At 40.4% G+C, this 19,788-nt stretch overlaps 1 protein-coding gene across 5 annotated transcripts; it reads left to right on the top strand.

Annotated features, from left to right (window-relative positions):
* Window positions 1-83: 83 nt before the first annotated feature.
* Window positions 84-18,904, top strand: septin6 (septin 6). 5 transcript variants are annotated; one of them, XM_069694247.1, is made up of 11 exons: window positions 84-192; window positions 2,308-2,422; window positions 4,718-4,913; window positions 6,442-6,628; window positions 8,594-8,755; window positions 9,465-9,561; window positions 11,119-11,287; window positions 11,540-11,672; window positions 11,768-11,958; window positions 13,311-13,350; window positions 14,651-16,548. In XM_069694247.1, exons 1-10 carry the CDS (start codon window positions 163-165, stop codon window positions 13,312-13,314), a joined length of 1,284 nt encoding a protein of 427 aa, XP_069550348.1. In that variant the 5' UTR covers window positions 84-162; the 3' UTR covers window positions 13,315-13,350; window positions 14,651-16,548. The 5 variants fall into 5 exon arrangements, with proteins under 5 accessions (XP_069550348.1, XP_069550352.1, XP_069550346.1 ...); XM_069694251.1 differs by lacking the exon at window positions 13,311-13,350 and adding an exon at window positions 12,920-12,972; XM_069694245.1 differs by lacking the exons at window positions 13,311-13,350; window positions 14,651-16,548 and adding an exon at window positions 17,099-17,663.
* The last annotated feature ends 884 nt before the right edge of the window (window positions 18,905-19,788 follow it).

Raw genomic sequence — 19,788 nt, 5'->3', positions numbered from 1 at the left:
AACGTCCGGTGTGAGTACAGCTATCACAATACCGTATCTAAAACCCGCCTGTATTTGTGGTACGCTCCACCGAGCCATCTTTCGGTGTAACGTCAACGGTGCAGCTTCCTTTGCTCGACACAGAGCAGCAGAGGTTTCGTCCTCCGGCTAACAACTAGCACCATGGCGTCAACTGAGATAGCAAGGCAAGCGGTAAGGAGCCTATTTCACCGCGGGATGCCTTTATCACTTATCACCGCGGTTATATAATATGTTTTAGTGGCGTACTATTGCATATTTAGGGTTTAATAAGACGATGTAGTTTAGCCAGTTTCCCCCCCCACCCCCTCCGATTTTTATGGCTTCCACTCGCTATTCCATCTAAAAAAAATACCGCAGACTTAATTATAATTAAAGCTATTTAAAAGCTGATTATGAATTCCTTACAAATCAAAGACCCCCCCCCCCCTAAATCTCCCGAGTCGGAAGCTTTCTTTTAAAAATGATTTTCAACCCAGTATTTTCATTTTCGTTTGCTAACCAACGGCTGCACATTTCCTGTTCCCCGGTTGTCGTTTGTTAAATTATCTCGCAAAAAAAACAAAAACGAAAAGACGCTTTAAGGATAATTATAAATGCTCAATTAAAGGAGTGGGCGCTGTATTAGCTCGTGTGTTAACGATCGGGAGGCCATTCATTCTGAACGCCCCCATTTTTCGGCACAGCTCCGGTGCTCATTTCCGTTATGTTTTGTTTCATGTAGGTCCCGTTAACTTTCAGTCGGGCGTTGTCTGAACTGCATGCAAAATATGAGCAAAACAGATTGTAACTAGGCATTAAAGCATGCAATTTGAACAGCGTGTTTTTTTTAAAAAGTTTTCCTGTCTTTTTTTTTTTGTTGTTTTGTTTTTTTTGGGGGGGAAAAGGAAGCCACTAAATCCTGAGGGAGTGCTCAGAATAGCAAGGTTTTCCAGTTTGATATCCCTTTGCGGCCCAATGAATGAAAACCCGCTGTGTGTAACTTGGCTGTGACTGTCATGAAAAGCAGAGCTGGTTTCAGGAATGTTGCACTTGCAGCTGAGGAATATATAAAAGCTGTTTGACCAGTCACGTTGTTGTTAAATTTCCAAACGCCCCCTCAGCTGTGCAAACCCAATTTCAACTATTCAAATAATCCACAACTGTTTAGTACCATCATCTTGCCCAGTTATTTTAAATTGACCCTCAAACAGACTGTCCCCCCCCCTCCCTCTCTCTGTTTGCCTTCTCCACTTTGGACAGCAACACTGTGTTATGTTAAGCCACATAATGGCCGGTTGTCTGACGTTTAACTGGTTGAGAGCTTTTGCTTCTGCTATGTAATCTAAATTCTTTTCTTTCCTGCACCTCATAATGTAGACGTAGGCTGCAGAAATGAGATTCACAGCGTTCGAGATGCTCAGCACCAGCCACACGCCCCCACACGCATGTAACAACAGTGCTTTTACACTTTAGTGCTTGGTGTCGCTTTGGTCCAGAGATAGACGGTGTACAAACAGTGTAATCTTAGAAATAAATAGAAATACGAGCAGCCCAGTATTGGGATTTTAATGGTTGAAGTCAAACCCTCAGCACTGACAACATTAAATGGTTTCTTTACATCTAATTTAGTCATTCTCGTAATTTCAAAGTAATCAGCTTTTAAATTATATATCTATTCTCAAAGTTGGTTGTTTTTGCAGTTATTGTGACATGAACGGCAACATCCTTTCATATTTGTACATTGTGGTTTCAAACTGTCACGACTGACAGAAACGTTTCAGGTCAGGAAGCAGGAAGTGAGTTACACTGCACCTAAAGTCACGCTGACATGATCAAATATGGTGAAGAGTTTGGTCATTTGAATGCTGTTTGGTAATGTGTGTTATTGTACAGTTCAGGGTGCGCGTGAAAATCCTGTCGGGCTTCATCAGTTATTGTTATGATTGATTAGATGATTCATCCATTAGCTGATCAGCAGAAAATGTATTGTCAATAATTTTGATTATAAATTGTTCATTTTGAACAATCCTCCATGATAATAAACCGAATATCTTATAGTTGTTGATTGTTGGTTTGAACAAAGCAAACCATTTTAGGTTGCACCGTGGCCTTTGATAAACTCTTGTCAACATTGTTTGCCATTTTAAAATCCAAACAGCTAATCAGTTCCACAGATCCTGAAAGATCCAGATTTGCAGCTCTGGGATCCTGTAAATGTCTGCAGGCGAGAAACGCGCGCTCCATCAAGGCCTATCAACGCGTAAGGTGTTCATTGATTGCTTTATGCCGATTGATTTCATTTTTTAGGTTGAAGGAGCTCGTGCTGTCCCCCTGGCAGGCCATGTCGGCTTTGACAGCATGCCTGACCAGCTGGTCAACAAGTCCGTCAACCACGGATTCTGCTTCAACATCCTCTGTGTCGGTGAGTGTACCATGCATGAACACGCTCTCCCCCTCTCTATCCTCAGGCCAAAAGAAGATATATTTGCTTCAATGAAACGCAGGCAAGATGCAATGTGGTTCAGTATTTGACTCGCTTGGATTCCGTTGGCCCAGTCAGCCTTGGTTACCATGGTGACTAAGATGCTTTCCGTTCAGATAAGGAACTGCAGGTGGTTATTCGGGTTTCTATGTACATTTGAACTCATCTCGACAAAACAAGCACATCAGTCTCATTAAGTGCTGGAATTATCCAGTCACATTCAATGAGTTGCCAATTTATTAGCATCCTGCTGCAGCAAATGCTGTCTGATACAGCAGTTCAGCAATAAAAGTGCTCTGGAGGACATAATGTTCAGTTATATCAGTTTTTGGAGGCCTTAGTGTGTACGCTGTTTCTTTACATTGTACTGTATTTATGTTAATATAGAAGTGTTCCTCATGTTCTGTCTACCTCATGTAGAACCCTGAATGTAGACTGCACCAGATATGGTGGTTTTAGGCAGCACTGCAGTAACACCTGCTACACGCAATCAAACTCGTCTTGCTACTGGGACGGTGTACTTAATCTGCCCTTTGACTGGGAACGTTTTGTTTTTCCTTTGAGTTGGCAAAATACTTGTAATTTTATTATAGACAGAGAGCAAGACAAGGGGCATTTGTTCATGAAGTGCTCACAAACAAGTTGGACACATCCTGCAATCTTTATTTATTTCTTTATTTGTTTTTAAAGAACTCTCTTTATTACATTAACCAAGTCTTACTGGGTTATATAAGAATTATCCCAACAGACACACACAGAATATAACTTCAGTACAGTAGACAATACATCTGCTCCATGAAACCAATCCTTCCCTCCCCAACTGGCTACAACGTTACATTAAATAAAATAATCCTTGGAAATACAGTATAACTCCTCATTCAGAGGACCTTTCATACCTGCATATAACGAGCACTATTACACAATTTTTATATCAGTCACCATGAAAAGAAACAAGAGAAAATGTGTTCTTAAAACAATCAGATGTTCCTTTTGTGGTACATTTTATTTCGTGAAACATGACTAACTTCTGCACTCTTGCTTATTATTATATTGTGCAGATTCAATTGTTGCACGTTAGAGAGCGAGCTACTTTACTACACGCTGTGTTGATATTGTTTAAAGATTGTGATGGTGGGAGGTTTCGGATGGAGCTCTTTAGTATCATGGTTTTAACTTTCCTCCAAGATAAAAACTTCTCTACTGTTTTGTTTGTAGTAGATTCCACTTATTTCAAAAGGAGTGAAAAGTGGAAAAGGCCAACAGTGTTTTTCTTCTAATGTTTATTAGATTAAACACTTGGGTGCTTTTTATCCCTGCCTTTCCACACACACGCTAGAAAAACATTAATATAATCCATTCAAAATATCCAACAGCTTTTGTTGCAAACAGTATAAACCGTTGTGTGACTCACAAGTACAACATTTCACAGTAGTATAAGCATTACTTGAGACAAAGGCATGTGATATTTTTTTTTCAGATTTTTAAAAATAATTTGCTTGTGGTCTAAAATTCCAGGGAGGGTCGTAAAAATGTGACCATGTATGGCTCAAATACGTTTGATATTTATCCACAGGGTTTTTATTATGTTAATTATGATTTCAGGAGGTTCGTAGATTACACATTAGCCTGTCCTGTCATTCCCAGTTGCTCTTCAGGTTCTTCAAACACGATTCCAAATTGCCTCGAGTAAGAGAGACTTCTCTGTAGTGACCTGAACTTTGCTCAGACCCTCTACTCGTCCTTTCATTGGATTTTGAGAGGAGGACTGGAAATCTGGTGCGGAGTAAGATGTCCCACAAAATCGAGCTAACATGCTTAGACTGTGGGTCAGGCTGTGGCGAATAAAAATAGATTTTAATACAGTGGGAGCTCTGTATCTGAGTCATCTTAACAGCCTCCAACAGTAAATGGATGTCAGAATACATCACCAAGAAGCTTACTTTTGCTGTTTTTGGGGCCGCAAGCATTAGAAACTAATTTCCTTTGTTTAATGCATCTTCAGCATGTCTCTTTTAATCGACTCCAAATTTATCAGATGCCTTTATCTTCTTTCTGATTGAGTTACCTTAAATAGATGTCAATAAGGGTGACTATCTTTGAATTCCTATTGGTTTGAGCGTATGCAGGGTGAAGTCATAAACATTGGCATCTAAGCGGGGGTGAAGGCCGTGATTTAAATGACATAAAAGTGAAATGAGGATCCCGGTGACATGGTGGATTTTCTCTGCTGTGTAGGTGAGACGGGCCTGGGCAAGTCCACTCTGATGGACACCCTGTTCAACACCAAGTTCGAGGGCGAGCCCACCCAGCACAACCAGCCGGGAGTCACCCTCAAGTCCAACACCTACGAACTCCAGGAGAGCAACGTGCGCCTCAAGCTCACCGTCGTCAACACCGTGGGATTCGGAGACCAGATCAATAAAGAAGACAGGTAAAGCAGTCTCGACGACAAGTTTTACATCTGTGAGAGAGGGGAAGGTCTGATCCCAGCTGACAGGTTTCTATTACGTGGTTCTATTTTTGGGAGCAATATTGCAGCGTTTAATCAGAAATCCACACTTGATTGTGCACATTCCTGACGCACAGCACAGCAACTCTGTGGGCTCATGAAGTCTTTTCAGAGCTCAGGGGTCATTTCTGATCTTTATGCCATAGGATGTGGAATCCATCCCAGGAAATTTCATAGTACCCACTTCAGAAACAAGAATCAGATGCAGGTGCTTTCCAGCCTGGCATCAGTAGGATATCTCAGCCCCGGGGTTCATGCTGCCATCAAAGGACATTTTTACCTGCTGTATACGCCCATGAGATTTTGTTACCAAGCTTGCCCTCCAAAATGTAATTTCTCCCTCTGCTCCCGAGGTATGTTTAGAGAGAGGATGATTTCATGTGAACTGCAACTCAGTCGGCTCTATGTAATGGAAATGCTGCGCTTGTTTCCAGGTTTTACACCGTTCAAATTGGAAATCACAGAGGAAGCACTCACTCGCTGTCATGTGAACTGTTGTAGGCAAAATGTCTTCCACTATATGCACACAAGTTGGGTTTTTCTGTTTGGAGTTTGAGCTGTGGAAAGATGATGATGACTTTTGAAGCTTCTTGTAGTGCTCATTACACGGACTCAACATCTTTCTCTAATGTCTATTTTATATAGCATGCATCCTTTTCAGATTTAAAGGTAGTGTTTACGTAATTATTGTATCGAGTGATTGGAAATTAACAGCAATTTTCAAAATCTGTTTATCTTATGAGTCATTTATAAAGTAGAACTCCAAATATTTGGTTATCAGACCTTTTCAAATGGCCTTGGAGGCCGGACTTGCACATTCTTCGCAGATCTACAGTCTATTCTCACAGACACCAGAAGTGGTCATTTATATCAATTATGTCAATGCATTGAGTTAAAGATAAAACAATGTTGACCAGAAACTTGGTCTCACTTCATAAAGTGTAAAATCAAGGTCATGAGAAGTTCCATGTTAACTGAGTTTGCACGATGAGTTGTGACATCAATACATCAAGGAGCATTGACAGTACAGTATCTTAATAATGAATATAATGGCTAACTATATTTCCATTCTGCAGTGGAGCCATATTTTAGCTCATGATGACCAGCTGAACACAAATGCCCTGGAGAGACGGTGCATTTTCACAATATTTTACTGAAGTTGATGAATCTAAATTGAAAGGTGCACAGTGGATTTTTCAGATACCGCCAGCCATAAAGAAAACTCTTGTCTGTTTCACCTAAATTCAAATTCAAAGATGTTTCCATTTCTTGTTTCCATTCATCAATCGATAAATCAAGACAAAAAGTGGCAGATTTAGTTGAGGGAAAATAATCACTGCCCTATGAATCTAAAGCACTGTGTTTTGTTTAATAGCCAAACATGATAAGTGTTAATATGGCAAAAGAAAGAAATGCTCATATTGCTTCCCTGCCGCCTCTGCTTTGACAGCTACAAGTCCATCGTGGAGTTTATTGATGCCCAGTTTGAGGCGTATCTACAGGAGGAGCTGAAAATCAAGCGCACGCTACACAGCTACCACGACACCCGCATCCACGCGTGCCTGTACTTCATCGCTCCAACGGGACACTCACTAAAATCCCTGGACTTGGTGACCATGAAAAAACTTGACAGCAAGGTGAGCCTCGCTTCATTTAATCCAACTGCTGCCATCAGCCAGACGCTGTTTTATGTTTTCTCTAGAATTTGTTGTGCTGTTGTTTTGGGGTGTTTTCTTTCAGTTTCAGACGAGTTCCAATTAATGTTAGAGTTTACTTTTGGTTCTCGTATTATTAAAAGCGTCATTCAGTTAATTTACAATTGTGCAGGAATTCTGGTTTTAATAGCCATGGTCTCCATGTTGTGACTTATTAGCATTCGGTGAGAAGGACAGTAGCACTGCAGCAGAGTGATGTTAAATAGCTCTTATAAGGTGTCGTAGATATACTCTAGGTAAATCCTTCGCAAGTCTGTTTGCAGCATTTGTTCTATCGACTCTCTTCATGGGTCGTAAACCTTTTCTAGGCCATCTGCCTGAATACAAATGAGCTCCAGCCTTGTCACTGCGTCGGTGTAGGTCAGCTGTGAAATGCAGTGTGCTCAGTGACCGCTGCCTCTGTTTTGTGAGGTCTTTTCCCCAGTAGCTTGTTTGCATGGACCTCCTGGCTTTTCCACAAAGAGCTGGTTTAGTGTTTGCCAGAGCAGCTGTGCCCTCCAGCAGCAAGCGCTCCCATCAGCGTGATCCAGAGCTGAGCTTCCCCTGTTTATACGCTCACCTAGGAGGGCATTCAAACAGTGCTCTGCTGAAGTGTCCATGAGCAAGACTTTGAATCCTCACCAGACTTGGGAGTTCAGTGTGAAGTAATTTTGTTCACCTGACCCGGAGCATCCTTTGCTGTACTCATCGCCGTTTGACTCATTTCATTGTTGATTTTATTCAACGGGGCCCACGTTTAGAGAACAAATAATTTGAGGTTGTGTGGGTGACATTTCTCTGCGAAAACAGCTGTGTGGGAGTGAAATTCTCATTTTCCACCAGCCAGTTGTGAGCGCATATGTGAGAGTGACTCTGCCCTTTTTTTCCCGCCTCTGTATGCGCTGTATTACTGTCACTGTTTGGATAACATGGACATCATAAATGTTACTGAAATAATTTAACTGGCTGATAACACCGTGTTTGGAGGGTTTTTTAAATGTTCTGGAGCAGGAGATGGAAGCCTGCTGCTCTCTTTGCTGCATTTACTATTTTTATCTCTGCACTTAAGAATGTCTAATTGTCTGGAACACACAAAGGCCTGATTTGTAGAGCGAGGTACTGTGTTGAAATGATGAAGCGAGCGCTGGCTATTCAGGACCCTTTCCTTTTTGAAATTGTCTTTTCAATTACGACCACAATTTTGAGCAATCAATGACTGAAGGGCATAGAAAAGAAAAAGGTATATTTTATACTTTTACTAATGCTAAATATTATTGAAACGGAGCCACTACTACTGATTTATTTAATTTGTAATGTGTTTGTAACTATAGCCCTCGATCACAGGTATATCCGAATGGGCGTATATGTTGGCCAATATCAAATCTTTATTTTGCAGAACATAATTCAGAAAAAGATACTTTGGATAATTTAAAATGATTCTATTTGCGGTTTTTTTTTTTCCAAGTTATTTGATTATTAATTTCCCAGTGACGTTAACTGGTTTCAGTGCAGTGATGTCAGTGTGGACAACAAACTGCAAAATATTCTGACTCCATAACATATCTTTGTCATAAATGTTCATGATGTTATAAGGACACTTGAGGAGTCATTGCAAAATTAAAAAATGTGTTTACATATTCTGTGTATGTTTACAGAATATCGACCTATAGCTTGAGATCAAAACTTTTTTCCTTCCTAATGTTTGTATTGGAATCGGTCCCTAAAATCCAGTCGCTGGCTCTTGTAACCTTTTAGTCCTTTTTAAAAGCCCATTGATTGTTTACTAAATTTGGACCACAGAGATAGAAATGAGGCCTTCGCTCTATATTTAGCTGCATATCTGAAACGGTTGTCTGCACCTTGCTATTTTCAGCCAACATCAAGTCTTGCCTCATTTCTCAACTGCAGGTCAATATTATCCCAATTATTGCCAAGTCAGATGCCATCTCCAAGAGCGAGCTGGCCAAGTTCAAAATCAAAATCACCAGCGAGCTGGTGAGCAACGGAGTGCAGATCTACCAGTTCCCCACCGATGACGAATCTGTGGCAGAGATCAACTCCAGCATGAATGTAAGGCTCGCTTTCTCTCTCTGTCACATCACAGAACATACTGCTTATTTTATTACAGAGATGATGCGAGTGTTGATGTGATTCGGATCTTAAGTAAATACAGTAGTTTAGCCAAAACATTTCTTCATAATTTGATCCAGGGTCAGGTCAGGCTTCGTTTGTGTCTGCCCAGGAAAGAGTGTGTTCAGAGCAGCACAATTAGTCGGATCACTCCGCAGGAAGCTGGCAGTGTGGGAAAGGGCCTGTGTCCACTGACAGATGAGTCAAGGCTCATTTAGCTGTTTGTGAACCCTGATCTGTGCAAATGCCTTAACTCTCCTGAACAGACTCGATTAGACCGCTGCCTCTTGGCTGTTGTTGTACGGTCTGACCACGACTCTGTTCGGATAAAAGGTCACGCAGTACGTCTTCCCGTCAGAGCTGTTGCTGTGAAATCACGCTCTTAATGTTCACGTAACATAAATAAAAATCACAGCTTTTTCTCATGTTCACATATTTTCTTTTCTTGACATGAACTATGATGAGGAATGTATCCTAAGTTGTTTTTTTTTTTTTTTTTCTGATTCCTGACAAATAAGATCATTGCAGTAATACTGTTTAATGACATGTTTTATTCGGGACACAAGGTTTTCTGTGGTGAGAGGTTGAGGAAAACTCGTAGAGCTCTCAGGTGCGTCTGTCAGATGGTGCTTTTCCCTTTGCTTCACAGAGCCATTTGCCGTTCGCCGTGGTGGGGAGCACGGAGGAAGTGAAGATTGGGAACAAGATGGTGAAGGCCCGGCAGTATCCCTGGGGGACGGTGCAGGGTAAGCCTGGGTTACATCCTGCACAGGAAATGAGAGCGTGCCCTCTCTCGCTAGAGTGGCTGCTGCTACTCCCTCCCCTTGTGTTGCTCATCAGCTCTATCAGCTGCTTCAAACTAGCTGATAACCGGTTATACAACCTCATTTTGCTGCAGCATTTACCCTCTCTGCCATCATACTGAATATCAGAGCAGCAGCTTCTCTTAGCTTTACTGAAATTTAATGTCACTAATGACGTTTCATTTGATCTGGTATTGACTTCCTTGATAATGGAGAGTGTTTAATGTATTGTAAGTGGACAGCACTATCAATACATTTTGCTCATAGGGCTATCTGAAATGAGTGGCAGCACTCAAATTGGACTAATTTGCTCTCAAGCTATTTGTTACAGCCTCATAAATGCTGTTATTATCGTGTGTGTGTGTGTGTGTGTGTGTGTGTGTGTGTGTGTGTGTGTGTGTGTGTGTGTGTGTGTGTGTGTGTGTGTGTGTGTGTGTGTGTGTGTGTGTGTGTGTGTGTGTGTGTGTGTGTATGGGGGGGCGGGCATGTGGGCTGTTTTCCCCATCTGACATTTGCAGTAGAGCTTAAATGCCAAAGAATTTATAAGAATGTGGGGAGTTTTTGGTTGATTTTATACAGGGCTGCAACTTACAATTATTGTAATCATAGATTGATCTGCAGGTTATTTTCTTGATTGATTTATTAAATTTCTTGGTCTATAGAAGGTTAAGAAGTGGTGAAAACTATCATTTCCCAGAACTCTGGGTAACTTTTTCAGTCGTCTTGTTTTGTGTGAAACATAAGCATATAATGATGGACAGCAACAAAATCCTCCCATTGGAGAAGCTGTAACCACCAACTGGTTTGCATTTTTGCTTATAAATATGTTTAACAGTTAATTCAACAAAAATAATCTGTTTGGTTATCTGGCACATTTAAAATGTATTGTTGAATACATCGCCTTCAGTTTCAGGGCGTTCATATCCACACTCAGTGGATGTATGAGTACTACCAATAGAGTAAACAAGGCTACAGTTTCTACATTGTTTATTCAGTATGGTTATGAGCACGCCTCAAATATCCCCAAAGCTTCTAGTCAGCACTTTCACCTCACCGTGATTGTTTCATTTGGAAATTCAATATGCCGGGTTACAGCCAAAACAATGAAAAACATATCACTGTCCTGATGCGTACAGGCTGCACTGTGTAATATTTCTGACCGACGGCGTTATCTGACATTGGCTGGGTTTCATCCCAGACTGTCTGCAGGCATTCATGGGTACTCACATGATGTCACACGGTCTGTGGAGGCATGGTGCTTCACTCAGTCCAGTAAGAGAATCAATAGAGAAACCACAGGACATGAACTCTGCTCTATTTCGTGCTGTCACCGTTTGTAAAGAATTTGCACTCTAAATTTATGATGCGTTAAAGTATTAGCTGTAATATAATGTAAACATTATGGTACACTTCCTGCAATATATGGAGTTCCTATCGACTAAGACGCCTCCGATGTGTTTGGTAAAACGTGTGTGTCACTGTGATCTGTGTTTTTCACAGTGGAAAATGAGAATCACTGTGACTTTGTCAAACTGCGAGAAATGCTGATCAGAGTGAACATGGAGGACCTGCGAGAGCAGACTCACACGCGCCATTACGAGCTCTACCGCCGCTGCAAACTGGAGGAGATGGGGTTCAAGGACACAGACCCTGACAGCAAGCCCTTCAGGTAATAGATGAGAGAATACTTTCTGGCAGCTGGATCTGTGATTGTCTTATTTTTCTTCTTGCCTGCTGCCCACATGGACGTATTTCTACTCCACTCCCTGTTTCATTTTGAATTTGACTGCTTCCATTTATCATTTAAACCGTTTATTTTCTTGTAAAAGTTTGCGTCTACATCTGTTGTGTGATACACTGCTGAATTCAGTGTAATATTTATATTATTGGCATTTATTACCTTTTTCTCTCTGTTTGCCAGTCTGCAGGAGACATATGAAGCTAAGAGGAACGAGTTCATGGGTGAACTGCAAAAGAAGGAAGAAGAAATGAGGCAAATGTTCGTCCAAAGAGTCAAAGAGAAGGAGGCTGAGCTCAAAGAAGCAGAGAAAGAGGTAAACATCAGGCACACTGCTGATCTTTGTCTGTTTAAAGCACATTTCTGCTCCTGTGTGATTAACTGCTGTTTCCTTTTGTTGCCGCTACATAGCTGCACGAGAAGTTTGACCGTTTGAAGAAGCTCCACCAGGACGAGAAAAAGAAACTGGAGGACAAGAAGAAGTCCCTGGACGACGAGCTCAACACGTTCAAACAGAAAAAGACTGCTGCAGAGCTCTTGCAGAACCAAGCTCAGCAGGCAGGGGGCTCCACCACACTCAAGAGGGACAAAGAGAGGAAAAAGTAAGTATTGTTCTCTTCCCCCATGTGTTTTCCCCCCCCTCACACTACAGGTGCACGAGACCACCTTTGGCTGTATGAATATGGGAAAACCTATGATACGCTACAGTCAAGGGATGTTTACAATCCAAATTAGTTTGTAAGCGCTGCTGAAAGAATTGACTTCCAAGATATGTGTGAGTTCACATTGGGGATATTATAGTTTTTGTCCTACTAATATCTCCAAGCACTCAGTGGTTTCTATTTCACCCCTCATTAATAATCCACCTGAGATTTATATAATTTGAAGCGTGCAGTATTTATAGGCCTTGGCAAATCCTTTTAACTTTGATTTAACTGTTTGACTTTCACACTGATCTTTATTTCTTAGAGGCAGATAAATGCTCCAGTTTACCCTCCATACAATAACAAGAGATTATCATTAGCAGTAAATTCCACGCTAAAGAGCTGGCCAGAATTCATAACTCATCCCCAATGTGGAAAAATAAGAGGAGGCGGGAGTGGCGGCAAAAATGACATCTAAATAGTTGAAAGGCAGCCAGCTGTCAGCTGAGTTTGACGAGCGAATTCCAGTCAGAAATCATTGCTCTGCAATTAAACGCTGCCGCCGGCTTGCCACAAAATCATTTACTCTGAGCACATAAGCAGCTTTGTTCCGAGGCTGTTAATAATTACAGTTGCATTAACTTGAAAAGGAACTGTTTGTCATTATTCCAACTGCATTGTGGGAAATATTGTGCAACTTCCTTCATCCCATCAGCTAACGACCAGCACTCTCACTTTCCCCCCGATCCTCGACTGGTATATATAGTTTATACCAAGAGTTGTATGAGACTGTTCGCTTTGACCTGTTTCATGCTTAGAGACCGCGAGTGCAGCCTCTTGTGTTCAACTATATTTCCATTGTGCTGTTGTGATTGTTTGGTTCCCTGTTGGTAATCAACTCCTTGGTTGTGTGTTGAAGCTGATGTGACTCCGTGCCTGTTAGAAAAGGAAGAAGACACTTGCACTGAGAAGGTTCTTGTTGCTTTATTTCTCCCCTGTTGATTTATTTCCTTCACAGCCACTTTTTTTCCTCCTCATGAGCTCTGCCTGGAATATTTCTCTTCCACAAGAGGCGGCTTTGCAACTTCAGCTTTGTCTGTGGGTCACTGATTAAAACCAACTCGTGAGGTCTTGCACTTGAAGTGTTAATAGAATATTAACTGTGCTTATCTGTGTTTAACCTCCAGGCGAATGTCTGCGTTTTCTTCAGTCCACAGGAGACATAATTACTTATCACTGCTTGTTGTGTAGATGTGAATGTGTCCTGTGAGTGCACGTGTCACCTATGTTGCATCCATAATGTTTTCCAGTTAACTCCTCCCCTGCATGCTGCATGAGGCTCCTTTTCTGGTAAGACTCTCTTCCCGAGTTACACCACCAAAAGAAAAAGACAACAATTAGGTATCAGTGATTGGTTCAGTAAAAATGTTATTTACTTATATCAAAACTAATAAAGATTTGGTTTTAAGTGCAAGTTAAAAAATAAGAAAATATTTAAAGGATCTGTGCACTGGAGTAAAGCATTGCATTTTCTTTCATTTGACTTTGATAGTTTGTTCGGAGATTTTATTTGGTCGTTCTTCACTGTTTTCAGTGTACTTTTTTTTATTTTTTTAGATAAAGTGATTAATAAAAAGGTATCGGCAGATTAATCAGTAATTAGTGGCAGCTCTACATCTACATGAAATGTATCCACAATCAAATGAACCTTTTGAAAGCTGTTAAACATGATTTAATTTGCGTGCATTTAATTTGCCCATTAAAGCTATTTAAACGTGACACAGTCTGAGAAATGGCTAATTCAGATATGTGGGCGCCGCAGCATCGCAGTATTTCACAGCTAACATCTGTGCCGATCATATCCTTGAGCTGGCAGTGTTTACTGTCCCTGTGCCAGCTTCTAAATCAACCAGTTTATTAGATCCCCCACACACCCATTTGATGTACTGCTCCATCTGCCTCCCTAAAATCCACAACAGTCTCTCTTTTTTTTTTGGTGGCCCTCCCAAGTCCTTCCCTGCCCGGGCCCTGCTGCCGTCACACAAAGAACCATTCAAGGCTGAACTGAAGAGTGACTGAGACTTAACAGGTCACAGCAGAGCAGCAAACAGCCTCAGGGCCCATCTTTGTTTAGAGAGATGGCATGTTTTGTTGATCTCAGAGCCATATGACGACCTCCACCACCAACCCCCCCCCCCCCCCCCCTCCGTCCCTCTTGAGTGGATACAAAAAGCCAAATCCACAGAGACATGTTGTTGAAACTCAACCACTGGGGAGGGTAGAAGTGAATGAAGACATCTGTCTTGCAATCTGTAGACTCCTCAAGCATTTCAGGACTGGAAGCAAGATGCTGTTTGATGAGGGAGGCACCTAGGGAGACAATGCAGACACATTGTTTAAAACTCAGCAACAGCATAGAAACCTCGAAAAGAGAAAAACGTGTATTAAGTGAGTCTTATTCAAAGATGTAGACGACTGCACTACACCCTCACCTGTACACTCAAAGATTTTGAGTTGCCTCGAAAAGCACGTTTTCATCTAAATGCCACCTGGTCACTAATGTCGATGTGATGTCACCGATGTGAAACTGTGTCGTGATGATGTTTTAACTCAAAAGAAAGCAATAACAGCCCTTCTCTCTTATTTCCAGCTAAGGATTCCTGTAGAAAAAGTTCTCCCTTGTGGCCATCCTGCTGTGAATGAGTTTCCACCCCCATCATCCTTTACAGTACCCCTTCCTCACCCTCACCCTCACCCTCACCCAACCCCCCCATAATCCAACCCTCCTCATGCCCTCCCGCTCTGTGGAAGACGTTGGGCATTGCTATCAGTTTAACATTGTGTTGTTTTTGTTAAAATGCTGAATGATGCTTGTCGGTCGTGTGGGTTGCACAAGCGATTATTCAACTTGTCCTTTTAATGCAAATTTACAAAATGCATTCCATGTTTGTTTTGTATTCAGTGATTCTTTGCATGATGTGAGCTTTTTTTTTTTTTTTTTTTTTTAAATATTAACATACATGACTACTGTTGTGATGGGGGAGAGTTGTACTGAGGCTAAAGAGAAACATGCATCAAACAGAAAGACCCCAGTGTGAGTGTTGGGCGTGGGATCTGCACTGGATTACACAGGAGACTGAATTAATTGTAGATTTAGCTGTCATTGATATAAGGATGGATTAAATTAAACCTCTATAAATCAGATTCATCTTCACGGCAATCAATTCAGTGACTTTACAAACGGCATGCCACAACAGCTTTGGAAATAACTACTCACTAACAAATGTTGAAGGAAAATCATGCTTTTGTAGTTAGTCATTGGGCTAATTTGTTATTAGTTTAAAGTTACAATTCTTAAAGATCCCATATTTTACACTTTTCTGATGTTTGTGGTCTCGATATCCACTCGAGGATTTGTTTTGTGGTTTTAAGCAACAAAAAAAAATCTCAAACTAGTTTTAGATGTCCTCTCTTTGGCTTCTCTCTGGAGATCTACCAATAACAGACTGTTCATCTGTCTGTGTTTTTAGGGTGAGGGCGGACAGGACACAAGTGTGATTTTCAATGATCACAAATTTATGGAAGTCAAAACGACACAGTTTCCGAATACAGACTGTGTGCATTTCTCCCTGAACTAAGCGTTTTGACACTTTCACAGTGTGCAGCCAAACATTAAATCCACAAAGAAAAATGTATCAAGCGTTGGCCTTTTTCCACCGTGGCATGACCAGCTATAATATAATTGTGTGCAAGTTCCGGTACAAATCTTTTCTTGATAAATTTTCAATGAACAGTCTGTGTCAACGCTAATTGATGAATACATTGCATTTCCTTCACAGTGAAAGCCACCCAGTGTTTTCGATCATTAAATCCTTTTAATGTGAAGCAGACAAAGCCGTAAAGTAAAAGTTTCATGGCAACAACTCCTGGTGCGATCAGAAAGACAAAATTGCAAACATTAAAGCTGGATTAGAAAATTGTTTTGTGATTCCTTCATTTGTGTGAATTTGAATCCAACATAAGACAAGCGGACCTCGACGATAACACTGCAAGTTAACTACAGAATGTAAACACCAACCAATCAAAAAAAGGGTTTTTAATTCCATTGCAATCTCAAGGATTAAACATTACAAAGTTCCTCTAGTTATTGCCTCAGCCATATAGACTTTGGACTCCCAATAAGAATTGAATTGGATGAATCATTTATGTCCCTTTGCTGATGTTGTTTCACTTTAGCCTGATGCATGTGTAGATGTGAGCCTAATCTCTTTGCCACTTCTCCTATACCTCATTCATTGTCATGTGCCATGTGCATACTTGTATTAGCTTTCACATTTGCACTTTGTCTTATACTCAAATGTGATGTTTATAAGTATATATTAATGTTGTCAGTGCAATTGTAACTTTCTTTTTATCTACCTTATTATGAAGGCACATTTAAGTCCGTCATCGTGATGTCCATTTGTCCTGCAGGGACACGTGTTGTTTGTATCAGTTACGCATAAAAGAAAATTCTCAAAAGAAAATAAAGGCCCATTTTTCACCAAATATTACAACTGTGGCCAGAATCATTGTGTTTGACAAATATTTATGTAAATTAGGAGACTAAGTGAAAGTTTAATGAAGCAGTGGGTATGTTTGATTTCTATAATGAGCCATTTCAAATGATTGTTGATAAATTGCAGTGAATTCATGTTGATTCCAGTAAGCGTTACGTTAATTAGGGTCCCCTTTGCTCACGACTATTTCTAGAGAGCACTGTGGTCCTAAGATTTTGCAATGCTTTGGTGTACATCTCCAAAGCAATGATTCTTGTTGCTTCTTCTAAACTTTAAATCTTCAGGTGTGTCTATTTCTTGACACTCAGAACAGTCAAGCATCAGCTGACCTCGGTTATACCTTTTTCTTTTTTGACGCTTCAAGTTTCAAGGTTGCTTTATTGCCTTACTAAGGGGAGAATTGTCTTGGATTGAAGACACTGCTGTACAAACGCACTTGCTTTCACATGATACCAGGGTCAAAATATATGAGTAAAAGAGCTATTCCCTCCTCCTAATCCTCCGCTCACTGGTCTGTGTGGTTTCACTTTCCTTTGCAGTAATCCCTGGCTCTGCACTGAGTAGGTCCTCAGCCCTCAAGCTTTGCTGAGGGAACCGGCCTTTGTGGGTACTCAGTACCTCAAATGTGACCAGAGGCTTTGAGGACCCCATCATTCAGGGTTTCTTAATTATTACTTGCTCTGCTATAATATGGGTTTATGTGTACGTGCTTCACTGCTGCTTTAACCTCACCTCCAGCGATCTAATTCTTGATGAATTGCCTCTGCTTATACTTACATGTGTACTGTTTTTTTTTTTTTTTTTGCTGACTAACACCTTTTCCACTTCAGTTTGGACGTGCACTTGTTCGTTTATTGCCGTAGTTTTATGTTATCTAGATTTTTGTGCACTTAAATGGACCACAGACAAGATGATCATGTGGAATAATAACACAAACTTAGTGGACAATCAATGTTTTTTTCTTTAATGTACAGTTTAAATAATCACAGGGATTTTACTACCCTAAATTTGTACTTAAACTTAAAGCTGTTCTCTCCCAGATGTCAAATACAATACTAAATCATTGTGTTGTAAGGGTGTCTGCTTTGCCATCTTCTCTAACTGCTGGCTTTCTCTCTCTTTGTCTCTATAGCTTCTTTTAATCTTGTCTTGACCATCTGAAGAGGGGATTGCAGCTTCAGCAAGAACTAAGCACCCTTTTACCTCTTCCTGTTTTTCTCTTTTTATCTCCCCTTCGCATCTCCTTTTGTTGAATATGGCCTTATGTGGACTCGCATGGTATTTCTGACCACCTAATGAAGCTCTAAACCCAAGCAGGTCGGGAACCGGGCACAGTTTAAATCTGCTGTTATGTCTTAATGTACATAGAGAGACTCTTGTCGTGACTAGAAGTCTTCAGGTGGGGTTCACACATTTGCAGGACTTGCAGGTGAAGTCATTATGTGATCTTTACTTGAAATAAAACTACTATGACCTGCGCTATGCACTCATCATCTCAATAGGATTCTAAATACGAAATGCACATTAGAATAAAACGCTACCGAAACATCGAGGCTTGCTGATTTAAAAACATACAAATCAAGGGCAGAAGCACTTAATGTAATGTGTCATGAATGAGTTGACATATTTTTTTCTTAAGTCTAGTCCACTGTGAAATGAAAAAAATGTCCTGCTTTCAGGTTTTCTCAACATCAGAATTAGAGTCATGACCACGCAAATGCCAAAGCAATGTTTCCGGTGCCCATGTTTACATGTCACTGTTGAATACCATGGAGGTCGCATGTCATGGCCTTTTATTACACATTGTGCTTTAATAGTCACCAGCCTATTCTATATTTTGCATGCATCTGTTTTTTAAAATTTCATTTCTGCTGTGATCTTTGACCTGCTTGTTTTTATCCCCGGAATAATGCCGTTTTGCAGTTTGTTTCCTTCATTGCTGTTTTCTCAAAAATGGTGCATATTCTTAATGTATATTTGCCCTGTCCTATGATTTCAGCTCACATTTTGCCAAATATTAGTATAAGCTGGAGCTGAACTGAATCCCAGATAGGAGTATGGAAATGAATACTCATGCATTTATATAATTTATAAGGATATATTTTGTGTATTGAAGTGGAGACTTGTTGTTTATTACCTATGATCTTTGGACGTGACTCTGAGTGTAAAGTAACATTTTGGTGTCAGGAATTGCCATACATTTTTCTAGTATCAGTCATCACCTCTTGTAGTCAAAACCTCTCCCACACTACAAATTATTCAATATCTTACTTTAGTTTGATTCCATTGATGTACATTTTGAATAAAAAAAAATGATCCAAATAAAATAAGGGTTTGTCTTTCAATTGCAGCGTTGTTCTCTAAAACATTTCCCCCTCTTCATGTTTCTTCTCTTATGCATTAACACGGTGGCTTTTCCGTGCTGTGAAATTTCATTTTTTTAGTCATTTTAGCATTTCCTGTTTTGTGACATATTTATGTCTTTAAAATTTTTTTTTAAGTATGTAGTTAAAAGTAAAATATGTCACTACTCAAGTACAAGTAGGCCTATAGCCTACTTCAAAAACATACTTAAGTAAAAGTGCATGGACATCACACATTACAGCTTTTAACAGACAGTTTTATTTAAAATCTGCTGCGACCCTTGGAGTAACATCCTGAATCTCAAGTAATATGATCATATTTTAGTTGTAAGATGTGTTAACATAGGTTCCATTACTAATAATAAACAAGAAATGACCCCAGTAGCAAAATACAGTAAAACAAAGAGAGAGAGAGAGAAAAAAAAACAGAAATAATCACAGGTGGAGTTCTGCCACCATTTTCTTTCTCCAAGTGAGGATGTTCACAGTTCTCTTGATCCAGTTGAAAATCATTTGCATTTTTACACAAGAGCTTATATCCAATCATTTCTAAAGCGAATGTCACGCAAGAGAGCCGATAAAAACGGAAGAGAGTGGTCAAAGTTGTCATATTGACATACTCGAAGCCTGTTTTTTTTTTTTTTTTATCCGCTGCTGTTTGCCCAGTTAAAGTTACTGCCTTACACTGATGATACAAGCTCGACTCATTTAAAAGCCCTCCTGTTTCAGCAGACAGAAACCTTACTTTCTCAACGAGGCTTTTATTATGAAACTTCTGCAGGAAGGCGTCATGACGGAAATTGTGACAATAGCACTTTTGATTCATCCAGAACAACTGTTGAAAATTGCACGATTACATTGTTGAC

Source organism: Brachyistius frenatus, unplaced genomic scaffold (genome assembly GCF_029030835.1).
Source record: "Brachyistius frenatus isolate BFR_SWC_R1_liver_20210118 unplaced genomic scaffold, ASM2903083v1 Contig_17, whole genome shotgun sequence".
Lineage (NCBI taxonomy): Eukaryota > Metazoa > Chordata > Actinopteri > Embiotocidae > Brachyistius > Brachyistius frenatus.
The sequence above is the reverse complement of the archived record's forward strand: the minus strand, read 5'-3'. Positions and strand labels throughout refer to the sequence as shown.

Bases quoted from the DNA above. Each gene is read 5' to 3' on its own strand.
- septin6 (XM_069694245.1), top strand. From the start codon at position 163: ATGGCGTCAACTGAGATAGCAAGGCAAGCG. The intron at 6,629-8,593 runs GTGAGCCTCGCT...TCTCAACTGCAG, and splicing joins TGAAAAAACTTGACAGCAAG to GTCAATATTATCCCAATTAT. The intron at 11,673-11,767 runs GTAAACATCAGG...GCCGCTACATAG, and splicing joins TCAAAGAAGCAGAGAAAGAG to CTGCACGAGAAGTTTGACCG.